Raw genomic sequence first — 15,188 nt, 5'->3', positions numbered from 1 at the left:
GTTTTAGTGCTGTCAATCACAATCTCATGTGGTGCTGCTCATCCTTCCTCCCCCTCGATTTGTGCCATCCTGCAGCTAGCATAGCACAGAGCTGTGCAGATTCAAATTGTGAATGCTCAGCTTAGTTAGCATAGCTACCAATGATGGCAGATAAAAGGTTTCTTGTAATGATATGTTGTTCCTTAGCACATTTAGCAGTGAGTGAATGAGGCTAATTGACAGTGCTAAGAGTGTCCGACTAGTTCTGATTGATTGTTTTGGTCAGAACGGTGCATTACTTTAACCAGTAATTCAGGAAGGAGATGGAGGAGATTGATTGTTTTCACAGATTATCTGTCTCATAACAAACTGCTACGACATGATGACAGCTTTAACAAATGTGGAGAAAACATATTTTTTATTAAAGTTATATACTGCAGCTTGACTAAAATGCAGCAACATAGCATTTTTTGAGAAGTCTGGATTGCTTTATCTGTACTTTGCACGTTGCTTTTGACTTGCTCGTGGGGAGAGATATTTCAGTAATCTGAAACTAATAGAAAAAATTTAAGTAACCTACTTGCATACTGTATGCGGACTTTTGCATGTAAAATTTATGAGCAGTACATTTTGTACTAATTATCAGTATTGGACCAAAGAAAGCAAGGCAGTTGCAAAACTTTAAAATTAACTAAGTAAATTAACTAAGCAGCTCCTTAAGGCCCCCTCAGGCCTTCAGGAGCCCTTAAAAGAGATTCATTATATAAACCCATGTTCTGCCCTGCCAGTGACATGCTCAGTGCAGCAGAAACGCTAGCACAGGGGTGCCCAAACTTTTTGAGATCAAGATCCACTTTTTCTCTCACCAGCTGGCTGAGATCTACCACGACAAAGAGATATAAAAATTGCAATTGGAACTCATGCGAATACACATCAGTTATAGCAGAAATATTAAAGTGATAGAAAACCTAATCCAGTTTCTTCCTCAGTGAGATTCTGACACTGGGAAGATGTCAGTGGTTTTTCATAGTCAGAAGCTGGCTATAAACCTAAGGCCAGAGGGTATCAATCAGTTATTGATCAGTTATCAAAAAGTTATCACTGCCCTTGTCTGCCCTGCGTGCTCTGTTTTTGTCCTGTCTTTTTCTATATTTTTGGAGCCTTTCTTTGCACATCATTCAAATCTACAAATTATGGATCTGGTCAACTGATCTCTCGATGCAATTGATCAAATTTTCGACGAGAAGTCTGGGCACAGGAGAGCTCTCTTGTCCTGCGGGGACACACCCAGCGGGATTCACCCTGGATTTATTCATGATAACAGGATTTCTGCTGTTTGGAGCTTGTGGATTCCTGGATTATCGACAAATTTGTGACGGACTTGGCCGAACTAGCGAACACTCAGACTGTTGGTGTGGACAGAGACGAGGACTCTCAAACTCACTAACGAGTTGGAATCGATCTTGGAGAAGTTGCTAGTTTCGGCTCAGTGGAATGACTAACCTAATCTGGATGATTGGGAACTGAGATGTATCGGAGAGACTTTAGGGAAGTTTGAAATTCATAATCTTCCCGACCTAAGACATTCTGTTTATGAATTGGCTTTCCCCGTGTGGCCTTGGAAGGGCTACATATCTCTAATCTCCTCGAAGATATGTAAACACAACGCTCTTCCTTCCTCACCCCCTCCTGTATCCATGGAGTTGCGAAGCTGAACGCTGTTAAGGACATTCCTAGATAAACAACACCTTTATCGGACTCTGCCAGGACGCTCAGTAATGCTCCTTCGTGGCCCTTTGACGTCACTGCCTTCACTCATGTCTTTGTTTTGCCCCTTTGGTTTGTCTGAATGTTGTCACCTGCCCTACTGTGTCCATTCCTCTTTTTTGTTTTAGAAACGGTGGAGTACTCCCTATTTCACCCAGAAAAAGGATTATTTTAGTTTATTAGTAATATCAGAAATTGTGGAGTACGCACTATTTAGATCAATATTATACTGCCCAGAAATGGAATCAGAATTAGAATTAGTTGCATTAAAAGTGCCAACTTTGCATGATTTTGTAAATTATGATAATTTAATCCAAAGTTGGCATTTTTAATGGACTTTCAATGCAAATTTGCATTAAAAGTGTCATTATTTACTGAATGACACTTCATGACAACTGTCATAAACATTCATAAAGACTTCTATGACTATGTTCATGACAGTGTCATGTCAGTCTTATGCACACCCCTTCAAATAAAGTGTTACCAAATATATTTTAAAAATATATATATTTCTGTTTTCTGGTGACTGTGGTTTAAGGAAACCCAAACCTTCATCCGTCAGAAAATATGAATATTGGTGACAGTATGAAAACAAATAAAAGGGAAATTTGAAGATGGAAACAACAAGTGAAGGTCCAGATGCTCACCCTCCTGTTCATGGTTCTGTTTGGCTTGTTTCTCAATATCACCGCTGTCTACAGGAGAGCTGCATCTTGGACCAGTCTCAGTACTGGTGAAATCAAAAACAAATAATCATACATTACAATGAATTGTGTCAATATAAAGAGTAATTACTGACTTCTTCATTGTAGATATAAAGTTTGGACTGGGTCTTGCTAAAAACCTCCTGGCTTTATATTAAATTAGTAAGAGAAATAAAATATGTTCTACTTTATGTCGATGATCAGTTTCTCACCTGGTGAAAGGCTGGAACTCAATAAAGTTGGCCCAGCCTGTTACTTGTGTTTGTGCTTCACCCCTGCCTGAACTCTCCCACCCTGTTGGCACTTGGGATAGACCAGTCCCTCCAGAATCCCTGAAATTTGCCGTCCAGCCTGGACCTGTGGAAGAAACAGAAAAAGAACAATTTGAATTGATAGGAAACTTCTAACTGTGTTCTGGAGAGAGTTGGTGTATTCTGTTATACCTGTATCTGATGTGCTTTGCTTTGTATCTTCTTCCTCATCTGATTGCAACTCACAGCCCTGCTCCTGTCCTCCATTTTCTATGCTGCCCCTGGAGCCTCCTTCTGAAGTCTGAGACACCCCAAACCTGAAACATGGAGTAAATGAAGGTTATCAACCATCTGTGGGCAACATAAAACCTGGAGTGTGAAAATGACTAGCTCCACCTTGTTCGGGATTTAGCTTGTGTTGCATAGTTGATCTCCTTCTCCTCCCAGATGTCCTCTTCCTCCTCTTCAGCATCATCAAACTGACGTATCCTCTCATTACAGCAGGCTTCGAAAGTAGCTGCATTGGCCTGAGGGAAAAAAGCAACAGTACAAAGTGAATGATAGCAGGAGTGCACAATGATCAGACCTCATATTTGTTGGATAATCAACTATAAATAGATTTATTTTATCACAAAAACTTTAAAATTCACTGTTCTCAACCTTTTCGTTTTCAGCCAAGTTTGAAATTTCCTTTTGAATTTGCAGTTAAAAGTACTTCAAATACAGATATTCTACAGATCAGTTTTTTGTCTGATTCTCGTTCACCTCGCAGCCTGGGGTGACTTCTTCCCTGATCACACATCTCTGATATTGTTCTGATTGATCTTTCTTTCCAGCTTCTTCCTGTGCACCTTCTTTCTGTCTCTAATTTTGACTTTAAGTTGCTTAAGTGAATTATTCTAGTGTATATTCTAAACAATTCCTTGTGTCCATCTCAGAAGACTCTTTTTTCCTTGTTTGGCACTTCCTTCAGGTCACTGGTGATACAGGATTTGTTATTGGGGAAACATCTCAACGTCCTGGTGGGGGCGGTGTTATACACACAGAAATGTATAAAGTCAGTCACACATTCATGGTGTGGTTGTCATCACCATATGCATGGCACAGATTATTGCACATTATAACTTCAAAACAGTCATAGAATCATACAGTTTGGCCTAAATTCCTGGTGATGTTGGGGTGATGTTAAAGATTCAGTGGCAGTTATCTCAAACTCTTGACGGTAGTTATTAGTGAGTTTGGCACAACTAGTTATTAGGTTTAGGAAGCAATTGCTTTTTCACATAGGGCCAGGTCAGGTTGGACAGCTTTCTTCTCTTAATGAAATCATTCTTTGAAAATTTTTTTTTCTCAAGTTATCTTAAACTTTTGTTGGATAATCTGAAATATACAAGTGTGACAACATTGTGAATAAAAAAAAAACTTACACCATTATCATCAGCATCTAGAGAGAAATTTATTTCAGTAATTCTGTCAAAGGCAGAGCTGTAAAGAAGGAAAGAGAATTTTTACATCAGTATCAAGTAGCAAATAATAACAGGAGCAGCATTGCTAAAACAACTGACCACAATGCTACGGACTGAAATGACTCAGAATCTGACATCGGTTCTGATGATTCACAGAAGTCCACAAGGGTAGTCAGTAGATCCGAGATCTCCTGTGAGAAAGTTTGAATGTGCCTTACTTGATATTTTCATCATGCTCACTGAACTCCTCATCGTGGAACCCAAACTGGTCCGCAAAGTTGGCAGTCATCTGTTGGATCTGATAGTCCGAGAAGGTCTGCAGAGAATAGCGAATATGTGATTTCACCAAATAGTGTTTGATTATTGCGATGTTTTACAAGATTTTCCTACCTGTTGCAAAGACATATCATTGGGGAAGTCGTCATCTTCACTGGATGAGTGGATATTGTGGGTGCTTACCTGCAGAACAGAGCATAAGCTCAGTGGCCTCATCTTAAGCCAAAAGACGGTCGCTATGGATTCTTGAGTTTAATTCCTAGACTTTTTTCCCTGAACCTTTTTATATGCCTTGGTCGTTTCTTGTGTGGCTTTACATTCCCTGCCACTGAGTGGCTTCTCTTCTAGTGGTGTTGCTGCAACATGGGGTGGCTCTCTGCTCTCCGCAAAAAACCGAGCCAAAAATGCCACTAAAAACTGTAAAACCATACAGTTTAGTGTGCATTAGGAGCACACTATCTGATTGTGGTTATGACTTAAAAGCCATAGACTGCCATTCCAAACACTGGCAATTTGCATAGAGGTTAAGCTCTAAAACTGAATTAAAATTGCTTAACAAAGCAAGTTTGTAACAATCATACATCTTTAACAATAAGAGTCTATAGATGGGTCTCATAGAAGCCTGTCTGCTCCATTCAACTTTAGAACTGGTCAATGATCACCAATGCCAGGGAACTGTCATTGCTCCAGTTTGTATTTTACAACATATTATATTAACCTTTATTTAATTATTCTTTGGGATCAAGGAAGCATTTTTGAATTTGAATAAACATTGAAAAATTATTTAACTTCACGAGCCAACTGAAAAAAAAAAATGCTTTGAAGACAATGTTAAACATTCCGTCTCCATAAGCAGGGATCGGCATAAGCAGAAGTCTGTGCTTCCTCTAATTAAATACTTTCAATGAGGTTGACCAGAAAGAGGGGGGCTGAAACAAATTGCTCATGTTATTTAACCAGTAATAAATACTAAACAGAAAAAACTGCTCCAGAAAACTATAATGGGTCCTGGAAAAGGTTACTGCAGTGGAAACAAACCTAGCATAGCTTAAGCAAATATAAGTGAAGCAATGAAAATACTCTGCACTAATCAAATACAGAACATTTAACATTATGTTAGGAAATCTATCCACTTAAACTGAATGGTAAACTTCTTGCAGGGCAAATACCTTCAGCTGGGTCTGTGTGAACGCAAGCTGCCAAGTGGATTCTCTGGCAAAACCCATCCATATTCTTTGTAATTAATAATTAGTCACACAGGTGGGATATATTTTTATTCCATCTTGTGGGTTATTAAGTACTTTTTCTTTCAATAGTGATTCCAGTAGTTGAAAAGCTTGTTACTGCTCATCTGGACTCTCTGTTGGACTGCATGGTCTATCGCTGCTGTTATCACAACTAAAGTCAACCAGAAAGGGCTTAAAGAACAGAAGAGAGGGAGTAATGAGGGCCTATTCAAAGTATTTTATTGAAATGGGAAAAAAGTGTGTTCATTTGAAAGATGCCTCACCAGCTCTACTGTATTCTTTCTGTTGGTTTCTCTGAGGGTTTCATCGACGAAGCTCTCCCAGCGACCCCTGCAGTCTTCTGGCAACTCTGAGGTAAAATCAACCCATATACAGATGTTTATTTTTGATAAACGTTTAATCTAGACTGACAACTCATTGGATGGTAGAAGCTTCACCTTTGATAAGGTCTGTGATTTGGGCCTGTACTGGTCCCTTTTCCAGGTTTTGGACCACCATGTTGGCTATCCTGGTCAGATGACCCATGTTGCCTCTTCTGGTGCCACCCTCAGCCCTAACAGTGACATAAACATAAGGAGTGTAATACAACACTACATATTTATCCCAAATTAAATATCTTAAGGATAAATAATAAAAGTTTCTCACTGTATTTGATCATTCTCCTCCCAGGCATTCAGGATCCTCTGAACAAGCTGACACTTCTGGAAAAGCTGAGGGTCAAACACAAATACAAAAATTATCCTGTGGGGACAGAAGCAGGACTGGATATTGTTATGAACTTCACAATTTGATTTGATTGAGATTAGATATTGATTTAAATATTGACTTAAATAAATTTTATTTAAATGGAACAGTGCCTATTAATGAAAGTATGATATTGTCATAAATACACCAGATTTAGCTAGGTGTTAATGTCTATCCATAGGCAATAAAGCAAATAGCACAACATATGAAAATAGAAATAATAAAATTTTTAAATAAAAATAAGGAATACAGTAAAATTTATATATATATATATAGAGAGAGAGAGAGAAAGAGAGAGAGAGAGAGAGAGAGAGAGAGAGAGAGAGAGAGAGAGAGAGTTTGGAAAGCCTATTTTAAGACGACCATTTCCTGCCCATAAGAATAGCCATGGTGTATACATTACTTAAACAGTGTACATTAACATTTTTGAGCAGTAAATATCTAAAAACAAAAGAGTAGTAAAATAATACTTATGCTAAATTTGAAATATAAAGTTTAGAATGTAGAAGTACCTAATTCACCGTTATCCATATTTGAGCAATACTGACATTCTGACCCACACTCTTCACCTGTAGGTAGTGGTAATGGACACCAAATAGCCGTTTGCCCACCGTCAAACTCAAAAAGAAGATTACAACTTTGCATCAAACTGTTTTAGAAATGACACTGAGCATATCAGCCGCAGGCAGTCGTAATGACAGTCACTTCTGTGCCACACTGGCAGGTCTACTATGGATGACTAGCAGCAAAGACATGGCGCTAGGTGCTAAGTTAACTCATCACTTTCTGCTAGAATTTATTCCACTGCCAGGAAGTGTGGGAAACGTAGCAAGTGGTGCGCTCAACTATGAAATCTCAAACATCCCAGGACAGTCTGTATGGCTCACTAAAGTGTTGCTCACAATCCCACAAACCCACAGGGCAGGAAATCTAATAGATTCACAGGATTTCCCAAATCAGTGTTGAATTGGAGCAAAATTAATAGCATTGCATTGATGAATCAATATTTTTATCCATCCCTAGACAAAACTAACAAATCTTGGATTTTAGCCCATTTTATGTCACTTACATGTGTCACAAGGGGATTATGGACAGAGTTTTCTGGGTCGCTTGTGTCCTTCTGCTCTACCTCCCCCTCAGTGCTGGATGCCGATGGATCCCCGTCATGGTTCTGTAGGCCCAGGCCAGGCCGCTCCTCTGATGAAGGATGGTTCAGAATGGCTGCCACACACAGCTCCACTTGAAGGTGCAAAAAGTTATTCCAGGTATATTTGAAGAACAGATCCTATCCAAGAAGCAAAAACCATCCAAGTTAATGTGTTACATGATCAAAAAGTGCAGACAGCTAAGCATTAACTACTGGAAATGACCAGTGCTAAGGCATTTCATTTATCATGAAAAGTTGCAGTGTAAAGTGTGGCCTACCAGTAGTAGGTCCATGGTGGCAAGATTGCAGAGCTCTCGACAGATGCTGGGTGCACTGGTCTGCAGCAGGGCAGCCACCAGCCGGGCCACATGAAGGCGGGCATTCCCCAGGGGCTGCTCCAGAATGCCAACGGTCATCAAAATTGCACTTTTCTGTGGAGACAAAAATCAAAACTGGTTTAAACTTATCAAGGATACTTATTTGTTTCAATCTAGACTAAAATTATGCAACAGTCTTAGTGCAGCTGATAGGCCGTAGACTAAAGAAAGATTGAAATACTTGTCTGCGATTCCTTTAGTTAAATGTTGCTACCAAGTTTGGCAGACCAACTTATTTAAGGCATAACCTGTAAAAACATTGATATTCAGCTTGACTGGCTGGAGCTTAATGTGCTTGTGTCTACAGGTACATCTAAAAAACTTAGATTGTCCTGAAAAAGTTCAATATTTTTGTCGCCCATTTTAGAATGTGATACTCGTATAGATTCATTCACGGAGCGCAAAAATTTCAAGCATCTATTTAATGTATTTTTTATTACTATAAAATTCAGAATCTCAGAAAATCAAGAACATGAACATCAGGTTTCTACGTAATTAATACTTGGTTGGGATTCCATCCAGCCATCCATTTTCTTTACACCCTTGTCCCTAGTGGGGTCGGGAGGGTTGCTGGTGCCTATCTCCAGCTAACGTTCCGGGCGAGAGGCAGGGTACACCCTGGACAGGTCGCCAGTCTGTCACAGGGCAACACAGAGACACACAACCATGCACACACACACTCACACCTAGGGGCAATTTGGAGAGGCCAATTAACCTGACAGTCACATGTTTTTGGACTGTGGGAGGAAACCAGAGTACCCGGAGAAAACCCACACATGCACAGGGAGAACATGCAGACTCCATGCAGAAAGACCGGGGCCGGGAATCGAACCCAGAACCTTCTTGCTGTAAGGCAACAGCTCTACCAACTGCGCCACTGTGCAGCCTTGGTTGGGATTCCTCTTGCATGAATTACTTCTTCAATGCAGCGTGGCATGAAGGTGATCATCCTGTAGATCTGCTGAGGTGTAATGGCCCAGGATGTTTTGGTAACCACCGTCAGGTAATTTGCCTTCTTGGTTCTGATGTCTCTCATCCTTCTCTTGACAATACTCCACAGATTACCAACTTCTTTAGGGTTGGTAAGTCATGAACAGGAACACCATAATCATTGGACCAGCTTTCCAGCAGTACTTGGCAGTGTGGGCTGGTGCCAAGTCCTACTGGGAAATAAAATTAGCATCTCTAGGAAGGAAATATGGTTTGCTTAATGGACTTCAGCAAACCCTGTGGACCAGAACCAGCAGATGACATGATGCCTCAAACCATCACTGATTGAAACCTCATTCTGGACTTCAGCAACCTAGTTTCTGGTCCTCTACACTCTTCCTCCAGTCTCTGGGACCTAGATTTCCAAATTAAATATAAACTTCAAGAGACTTTCATGTGAAAACAGAACCGTTTGTCCACAGTTCTGACCATTTATTTGTCTCCTTGGCCCAGGTAAGATGCTTCTGACATTATCTCTGGTTCAGGACTGGCTTGATATGAGGAATGCGACAGTCGTAGCCCATGTGTACGTAGTGCATCTTGATGTTCTAACTCCAATCTCGGGCCACTCATTGAGGAGCTCCACTTGAATTATTAAATAAATTCTGCTTGACACTGCAGCATATCTGTGGTTACCCGTGGTGCTGCTGATCCTTTTTTTTCTACCATACTGTTTTCTTCAACTCAATTTTCCACTGATCTGCTTAATGATTCAGAATGTGTAACCATTAAGCACTGTATAAACAATCAGCATCTTTAAAAAGGACCTGCTGTGGATTCCCACTCCTGTGGAGGGAGTCAATGACTGTCTATTGGACAACTGAAGTCACCAGTCTTCCAAACAATGACATGGAATTTATTGATTAAAAAAAATCTTTGTTACTGACTATGTAATATTTATATTCTCTAAGGTAGCAAAGTTTAGGTTTTCAATGTCTACTAGCCATAATCATCTACAATTCCAAGACATAAAGGCCTGAAATATTTCCTTCTGCGTTTAATGAGTCTATACAAGATATGAATTTCACGTTCTGAAATACAAAAAAAAAATATTGAACTGTTTCATGACAATCCAATTTTTTTTCAGATGGAGCTGTAATTGTTCTCTTTACCTTAGGGGGATCCAGAAGAAGCTGCTGGAAGTCTTTTAAATGGGGCTCAATGGCATTTAAAATACTGCTGTTGACAGTGTAAGACCTTTCGTAACCCTGAGAATACAGTTCCATTAACCCTTCCAACCTTGAAGAAACAAAAATAGAAGAAATACAAAATCAGTTAATGTCACCACATGCATTTAAAATTAAAGCAGGCTTGTTTTCGTTTCTCTGAAAAGGCTTTGAAGAAAATGTTCTCTGAAAATACTGAAAGCAGAAGTTTGGGACTACTATGAGGGAATTTTTCTGCCATAATTCAAGAGCACACATTTTCAGTTTGAAAGCAGGATTAAATGTCTTTCTTCTCAAAACTTGTAATCTCTGTTCTCAAACCTTTCTTCTCACACTCTTGTTGCAGAACTCTGCTCACTTACAAAACATTCTCTGCTTACGTTTGGAACAAAATTGCACCATCATCTGGCAGCATCTCAGCCAATAGAATGAAAGTGTTGTACTGGGTGTGTTTGTGTGGCAACTATCAATTATAGCAACCCCCGCCACCGACTGGATGTAAGGGAAACGACCTCAGCTTTCTGCTCAGTGTTACACTAAAACATCCGCTAGTTTCTGATCACTAACAGCCTTCTGAGCAACCGTGTTACAACATAGTCACGACATGATAGCTACCTATCTAAATATATATATTTAGATGTATCTAAAGATATACCTATTTATCTAAATAGATAAATATATTTATATCTATATAAATAAATACATATAAATACACTATATTTATATGTGGATAAATATAGATCTGTATAGATATCATGTCGTGACTATGTTGTAACACTGTTGATCAGAAGGCTGTTAGTGATCAGAAGCTGGCAGATGTTTAGTGTAACACAAAGCAGAAAGCTGAGGTCTTTGTTTCTCCCTACATCCAGTGGTTGGCGCAGGTTGCTACAATTGATAGTAGCCACTAGTGTTGCAGTCAAGACCACCTAACCCAAGACCAAGTCAAGACCAAGACCACAGTGTATGGAGACAGAGATAAGACCAAGACTTTTAGGGTCCAAGACCAAGTCGAGACCAAGACAGAGACCGAGTCAAAAAACAAGACCAGCACCCTACATAACAAAATGTGAAATATGATAAAAATTGCTTCTTAAATGAATCCGAGATCCACATTCCCATAAAAACACCTAGATATTAAACACTTTGAACGGAAATTAATTTAACCAATATCATTATCAATTCAAACTCTTCTTCATTCTGCTTTGCTTCCATCTCTGTGCCACAATCCGGAGGTCTCGTGCCATCTCTAAAAGGATAACAGCACTGTCCACACCATTAAGGCAATAGCAATTAAGGCAATGCCCCAATGGCAAACAACGCTCAACTATGAACACTGACCAAGGATTAACAAGCAAGAAGTAGCCAAGCACAAGGCACTGACTGTTCTCACTCCCTTTCCCACTGCAATAAGCCAGGCAGCACAGTGCTGTAATATCTGCCACCACGACACGTGACGAAAACAATCAAAGAGCAATGAGTATGCTCTGCTGTGTGCTCTTATGTTCTTGTGTTTTATACATTCACTAATTAAATAAATATCAATGTATATAATTAAATAAAATAATAACTTCAGTGTACACAGAGCACTACAAGAACAAAGAACAACTCTCAGTGAAGTTCCAGTCCTATCTTCTTAGTAAAGAGCCATTCAGAAGAACTGGATATTTGGGAATGTCACATCACTGTACTGCAGACTTTGGTCACAGCGTTGTCCCATATTTGCAACACGTCAGTCAACACCAGTGCAGTGAGTGACAGCTTTTTTCATACAATTTGTCCCTTTGTTAACATCACAACTACATAGCTTACCTTTCTTTGAGCTTCTTTTCTAAGTTACGATAAAAGTTAAACGTAGTCCCCACTATCTGTAAAAGCAAAGAGCTGCTGAATTTACATATCGCCATATCTTATGATTTATATAGCAGGATTCTATCGCTGATGATTAGACAGACATCTGCCGCTCAGAGACAACATCTGCGCATGTCTTGGAGAGCCGGCTGTGAGTGAAAGGGGGAAGCGACGTGTGACAGCGATAACAGAAACACAATTAGTAAGTCACGTTATTGCTTGTTTTTAATTAGTATGTTTTGCATAGATGTTAACAAATAAACTGGACAATATGCTGGCAGTTAAGTGATAATTTTAAAGTTGTGATCTTGACCGATCTTTGAAATAAAGTCCCGAGTCCTCAACGACAGAGACTGAGATAAGACTGAGACTAAATGTGGTCGAGTCCGAGACGAGACCATCAAAAAGTGGTCTTGAGACCAGTCTCGAGTATTACAACATTAGTAGCCACTCAGGCATGGTCGCAAGAAAGAACAAACTCACCCAGTACAACAATTTCATTCTACTGGCTGAGAGGTTGCCAGGCGACGGTGTATTTTTTTTGTTCCAAAAGCAAGCAGAAAATATTTTGTAAGCAAACAGAGAGTTCTACAAGAGCGTCAGGAGAACAAACATTACTAGTTTTGAGAAGAAAGACATTAATCCTGCTTTCAAAATGAAAATGTAAGTAAAAGTATTAAAAGTTTTGAGAACAAAAGACAAGTAATCCAGACTGAAAATGTGTGCTCTCAAATTATGGTAGAAAAATTCCCCCATAGACTACATTTAATGAAGTATTGCAAATGAGTTCAACAGCTTGGTGTATTTGAATGGAAAACATGTAAAAACACTGATGTTTAGCAGAGGTGACTGGCTCTAAATGTCTGATGGAAGTTCATTTCTTTTGTAAACTTGAAATACAACAGCGGAGGAGAGTATAAAAAAATGCACCGGATATTCAGCCAGTGAGAGATGGAATCAATAAATGGAAAATAGTAGATGCACATACACTTACTGGTCATCAAAGTGAAACAGAAAAAAAATATATACCATTTTATCACATCACATTACATTCCTTCAGTTGGGAGAACATATAGTGAAATGTAGGATTCTGGGAAAAAGTGACTCTTTGAATGTATTTGGGAATTGCTTTGACAAACACCAGTTACCAGTTCAGAAAATATCTTATTAAAAGAACTTATTCATTGTTCCTTTTGGTGATTCACACGTGCTCACAATAATGTGTACCAACATATCAAAAGTAAAACAAAATGAAACCAATGTCACTGTATAACTCTGACGTATTGTTGGTGAGTTGACTTCTTTTATTAATTGTTACGCCAAACACTTCTATGTGTTTGGTGTAAAAGAGTTCAGGCTCTTTAACGCCAAACACAGATGACACAAAAGGTGCAGCAGCACAACCTGGTGGATTCCTACAGGCACTTTATGGTAGTGCCTGCTTTCAGTGCGATTAGTTTAAACTGCAAGTATGTAACTTATAAAATATATTTTTACATCTATATCATGACAGTATTGCATGAGACACAATCTGTGAAGAAAAAAAATAAAAAATAAAAATCAAGCTCCACTGCCTTCTCCCAGTGCCATCTAAAAACAACCAATCAGAGCCAGGAGGAGGGTCTGAGTCAAGAATGGAAATCAAAAAAAAAAAAAATTATCAGCTACTCAGATATTTCACCAGCCACTATTTTTTTCTTTTTTCTTTTATTTACAAACCCCATCAGTACAAACAAATGATATTAAACATGATTTATTCTTAACTCTAAGAAAACCGGTTTACTGACACTAAACCAATACAGACTAATTTAACTTGCCGTATTTTCCGCACTATAAGGCGCACCTAAAAACCTTCCATTTCCTCAAAAGCCGACAGTGCGCCTTATAATCCGGTGCGCCTTATGTATGGATCAATATTGAGCCACAACAGGTCTAGCAACTACAGTAAGCAGCTGCCGACTTCATTTTCACCCGTAGAAGAAGAAGCGCGCGGTGCATGCTGGGATACTTGTCAGAATGCTGGTTTGTAATTTATTAATAAAGTTTGACTGACCTATCTACCTACCGACCGTCTAGAACAGGGGTGGGCAATCCTGGTCCTGGGGGGCCGGTGTCCTGCAACTCTTAGATGTCACCCTGGTCCAACACACTTGAATCCAATAGCTGAATCACCTCCAACGTGCAGTCAGGTTCTCCAGAGTCCTGCTATTGACCTCATTATTTGACTCGGGTGTGTTGAAGTTGAGACACATCTTAAAGTTGCAGGAGACCGGCCCTCGAGGCCTGGAGTTGCCCACCCTTGGTCTAGAATCAGGTCATCTGCAGGTCATTTAACACCACGTTCTCCAAAAACATGCTGTGCGCGAACGGAGAAGGGTGATCATCGTCTGGCCACGCACCGGCCCAGTCGCGGAAGACTCTCCTCGCTGACCGGAGTCGGACTGTTTTGTTGACATTCCCTTTAGTGCAGCTCCATCTAGTGGATGCATAACGTAACTCCAGTCTCTACTGTGGCGTCTATTCTATGTGCCTTATAATGCGGTGCGCCTTATATATGATATATGGAAAAAGTTTTAAAATAGGCCATTCATTGAAGGTGCGCCTTATAATCCGGTGTGCCTTATAGTGCGGAAAATACGGTAATAAAGCATAGGCTGGCAGCAGCTAATCTGACCTCTTCCTTAATCTGTCCCTGGTCATAGCTCTCTCATCATCCTCCTGCGATAACAACAAATCCCCTGAATTACTAATTCCCCCTCCTTCTCTGCTCTTGGATATGCCCCAGCAGTCAGTTTGTGTGGTAAACACATCAGTTAGTTTAACACATTTTTCTGAGTGGGCTTAGGTGCTTTTTAGCTTTTGGTGTTGCAGTTTTGCTGACCGGCTTGTCAGGAATTCGCTCACTTCTCTCAAAGTCTAGTTAACTAAAACTTTGCAAGAGAAGAGAGAGGCGGGCCATGGAGGACTGAGAGGTTTCACTGGGTAAGGCCCAATGTCCGTCAATAAAATCAACCAGCAGGCTGTCGTGGTTGATAAAAATATATTTTAATATACTTCTTTGTTAAAATATGACAGCCATGAGCGGCCCCATATATGTGTATCAGTCTAAATGCCAGACGGCCACTCCTCCCCTGAATGGGAGTTCAAACTGAACCCGCCACTGTGTCAAACTGACACAGTGGCGGGGGGGCCGCTCAAAATCACAAACCACCTCCTATTTTTT

The 15,188-nt window shown here is 39.9% G+C and overlaps 1 protein-coding gene across 2 annotated transcripts in view; it reads right to left on the bottom strand.

Moving 5' to 3' along the window:
- LOC106937823 (serine/threonine-protein phosphatase 6 regulatory subunit 2-like) overlaps positions 1-15,188 on the bottom strand; it is a 54,943-nt gene that overhangs the window by 7,418 nt on the left and 32,337 nt on the right. For both annotated transcript variants that reach the window (XM_015019537.1, XM_015019539.1), the window contains 13 exons: positions 10,061-10,187; positions 7,860-8,012; positions 7,504-7,719; positions 6,336-6,400; positions 6,128-6,243; positions 5,954-6,039; positions 4,558-4,626; positions 4,386-4,483; positions 4,129-4,186; positions 3,098-3,228; positions 2,894-3,018; positions 2,663-2,807; positions 2,394-2,476 (listed from right to left, as the gene is read on the bottom strand). In XM_015019537.1, the coding sequence (XP_014875023.1) occupies positions 2,394-2,476; positions 2,663-2,807; positions 2,894-3,018; positions 3,098-3,228; positions 4,129-4,186; positions 4,386-4,483; positions 4,558-4,626; positions 5,954-6,039; positions 6,128-6,243; positions 6,336-6,400; positions 7,504-7,719; positions 7,860-8,012; positions 10,061-10,187 (1,472 nt within the window). The remainder of the gene's footprint in view (positions 1-2,393; positions 2,477-2,662; positions 2,808-2,893; positions 3,019-3,097; positions 3,229-4,128; positions 4,187-4,385; positions 4,484-4,557; positions 4,627-5,953; positions 6,040-6,127; positions 6,244-6,335; positions 6,401-7,503; positions 7,720-7,859; positions 8,013-10,060; positions 10,188-15,188) is intronic.

The sequence above is a fragment of the Poecilia latipinna genome, unplaced genomic scaffold (assembly GCF_001443285.1).
Source record: "Poecilia latipinna isolate Pla-1442-1.1 unplaced genomic scaffold, P_latipinna-1.0 Scaffold2444, whole genome shotgun sequence".
NCBI classification, from domain to species: Eukaryota; Metazoa; Chordata; class Actinopteri; order Cyprinodontiformes; family Poeciliidae; genus Poecilia; species Poecilia latipinna.
This window is presented reverse-complemented; position numbering and strand designations above follow the sequence as displayed.